We start from the raw sequence: 3350 nt of genomic DNA on the forward strand, positions 1-3350 counted from the left end.
ATTGATACTACCACCACAGACATAACCTCTCCAGTCTGGGTTCAGAAGGGAGAGGGGCATGTGACGTCGACACATGAGACGACAGCGCCATCATCTGTCTGCTGTGGGGAACTGCGAGAGGGGATAGTGTTCTGACTGAATAGTTACACAGAGTTGGTCACATTTAGCAAATGCAGTCTTCTGTGACATTAAGTAGTTGAATTTAACAAAAATAATTATTTTTCAGTGTGTCACTCAGGGATTTGTCTGTCAAAGTTATTCTAAAATTGAAATTGCTCATGCCGCTCCATCTCAGCGGTCTCAGTGAAGATTTCAGTGAGATATTCAGACCTTCAGACGTTTTATTCTTCAATAATTATTTATTACAAAATACAAATGTCCAGGCAAAAATTACAACAGAAACATCAATTCATTGTGCATCAACAACATCAGATCAATGTCCCGTTGCCTAGAGTGACTTGTTGAAAGTGACCTCTGGGCCTGCGCTCCTGGTGATGGGAAAGTCCAGGGAGGTCCTGTAGCGGACTGGTGCGGCTTCCTCCACTGATGCCACCATCGCGTCCTTCACCTTCTCTCTCTTCTCCTCCGGCTCCTTGGGCTCCTCCAGCACCTCCTTCCTGCTCTGGTGGGTCTCGATGCGGAGCAGGCCGTCCTCCCCCATGGAGCAAGTGACATCGGATGGCTCGACGCCCTCAGGCAGCTGCACCCGCTGGATGAAGCCCTGTTGCCGGGCACTAGCGGCCGAGGCCAAGCAGCGGCCGGTCGGGGACGACGTGGATGAGGAATCCGCGGCCTCCGCCCGCTTGGTGGCCATCACCTCCAGCTGGCGCCCGGAAACGGTCACTCGGATGTCCTCCGGCGAGAAGCCCCGGGTGTTGATGACCAGCGGCGAGTCCTGTTTGGCCATTGGCTGGACGGCGGTGGAGACCACCCTGGTTGGAGAGGGTGAGGGAGAGGAGGTGGAGGGAGCAAGAGAGGCGGGCGAGGACGAAGAGGAGGATGGGGAGGAAGAGGAGGAGCGCAGGGCATCCAAGGTCTGGAAGAGTCCAGCGGGGAGGCCGTCGCACAGCTCGTTCAGGAGGGTGCTTCTCATGTCGCTCCGCAGACTCTGCACCAGCTGGGCGCGCCGGCTGAAGAAGTCCTCCCTCAGGCTCGTCATGTCCGGCATCAGCCTGCTGGACAGTGGGCTGCTGCGCTGCATTGGCAACAGAAACCTGGCCTCGTTGAAGAAGGGGTCATCCTTAAAAATGCTCTCAGATGTGGACATTGCCATCGTTGCCTTTTCTGATCTCCTTTCCTCGCTGATAATTATGTCAAAAATCACTCAGGGTCTCTTGCGAGGCTATTCTTCAGTACAGGCTTGATAGTATCGTTGTGCTTCTCCAGTAGGAAGACTTAAAAAGTTCTCGGCTTCTCCTTTCTAGTCTTGCTGGCCTCTTGGATTTGTACTTGTGGACTGTGGGGCTCCCAGGTTTATATACACCTCCTGGGAGAGCCTGGTCCCTCCCTCTTGTTGCTACATTTGCGCTGCTGAAGTCACCCTGTAAAAGGAGAAGCTTCATGACACTCGGCTACATGCCTGCAAGAGCGCAGCGGGCTAAATTAGGCCACATGTCTGTATGCTGTTTATGTTTATGAGTGGTCAGTCTCATCCATTTCCTTAGTGTCCTTAGTGTCTATACTGGTCTGTGTGCGAGGACGTGGCAGATGCCGAGGGTCAGGTTTCTGGGTCTCTTAGTCATTCAGCTTGGGCTGGACACCCGTCCGCTAATTTTATGATTTGTGTGCCACACATGTGTTCTCATCTTAGCTGTGGTATTTTGGGGGTCTGCTGACAAAAAAAGGGCTCTCGTGAACGGGGTCAAACTTTATGAAGTCACTTCCCAAAGTTTACCCACAAAGAAATACGATTTTGTGTTAGCGGCTAACAGTTGATGTGGTGTATTATGTCCGCCTGGCATACTGGTGATGTCCATAGATGCTTTTGTCTACAGTCAAATGTGTCACCCCTGCATGCTAAATCTGGCTCGTCACTGTAGGTAATATCCCTGTTCAGTGTGTCAATATACCACTGTGTTCTCCATTCATAATGATATTAAAATTACATAAATGAACACTAAAAAAAACTTAATGCAATAACAGGATTATGTATCATACATACAAATACAATCAGATAAAAAGCACAAAATCACTGTCAGGGAGTGGTGTGTTGTCCTATGCCAGAGCATATTGTGGAATAGCCCTTTGAAATAAATCCACCCGAGTCTCAAAGACAAACATGATGATCTCAGTGACTCATTCAGACCCCAGAATGTCTACACGTCACTGTCATGAAGATTATTTATGCATTTGAGTCCTCTTGTAAACAATGATGAATATCAATTTCTTTTAACAGGCTATAAATAAATCAGTGAACACCATTTTATGAATCCATGACATCCATGACAAATAAAAAACATGCTTACAAGATTCCAGATGTATTGAAGCAGAGTTTATAAAAGCAGCTCAGATACACAAACCCTTTAAACAAAACACTTAAAATATTTTCCATTGTTGAAACATTATTATATCATAAAACATTTATGTTAATAATCATGCTGTTGTTGTGTTTTTATCTTCTAATGTTGTGATTGAAAACAAGTGGGATAAATAAAACTGACCTTATCCAGTTTTGACAAGGCAGTTTAAAGAGCATTTTCAGTCTACAAAGGAAAGCTCTCTGACAAGCTTATTGCGTGAACACAGAGTTGTCCTACATGCACTTTTGTCTGATGGATGGTAGATGGAGGTTAAACTGCCATACCACACACACACACACATATGTTCATTTTGATATTGAAAACAAGTGTGACATTTTAGATAGATAGATAGATAGATAGATACATAGATACTTTACTGATCCCCAAGGGGAAATGTTAACTGACCTTAATGCTAATTTTCAGGTTACAAAAGAAAGCTATCTGACGTTATATTTCAGTTGCTCGAGGCACTTCTGACCCATTGATGGAACTTTCGGTGTAGAAACTTTTACAGAATCAACCATCTTTGCTAGTAATAATCGGAATAATATGCTGTTTTACGGGAATATGAATGGAATATTCTATATCAACAACTCATACAGTATAAACCCCATAATCGCAATATTGTCTTATTCTGAATAAGATCAATAGTCAGAATATTAATGTCCATGTAAACATTTTTAGTCTTCTTTTGACTATGACTATTCACTGTGTTCAAACTAGCTGAAAGTTGGTGTGTTCTAGGAGAACAAAGTTAAACTTATTTGAATTTTTAAATGAGAAGCAAGCACTTAACATCTGCTGTTGTAAATACTTGAAACACTGACACCC

The 3350-nt window shown here is 44.8% G+C and overlaps 1 protein-coding gene across 1 annotated transcript; it reads right to left on the reverse strand.

Moving 5' to 3' along the window:
- Positions 1 to 339: 339 nt before the first annotated feature.
- Positions 340 to 1458, reverse strand: hspb9 (heat shock protein, alpha-crystallin-related, 9). The gene has a single exon (XM_048246366.1). The coding sequence runs from the start codon at positions 1271 to 1273 to the stop codon at positions 449 to 451; it is 825 nt and encodes a 274-aa protein (XP_048102323.1). The 5' UTR covers positions 1274 to 1458; the 3' UTR covers positions 340 to 448.
- Positions 1459 to 3350: the final 1892 nt, after the last annotated feature.

Source organism: Alosa alosa, chromosome 6 (genome assembly GCF_017589495.1).
Source record: "Alosa alosa isolate M-15738 ecotype Scorff River chromosome 6, AALO_Geno_1.1, whole genome shotgun sequence".
Classification (NCBI taxonomy): Eukaryota; Metazoa; Chordata; class Actinopteri; order Clupeiformes; family Clupeidae; genus Alosa; species Alosa alosa.

What these genes read in the sequence shown, in the direction of transcription:
- hspb9 (XM_048246366.1), bottom strand. Translation starts at nt 1,273, where the DNA reads ATGGCAATGTCCACATCTGAGAGCATTTTTAAGGATGACCCCTTCTTC.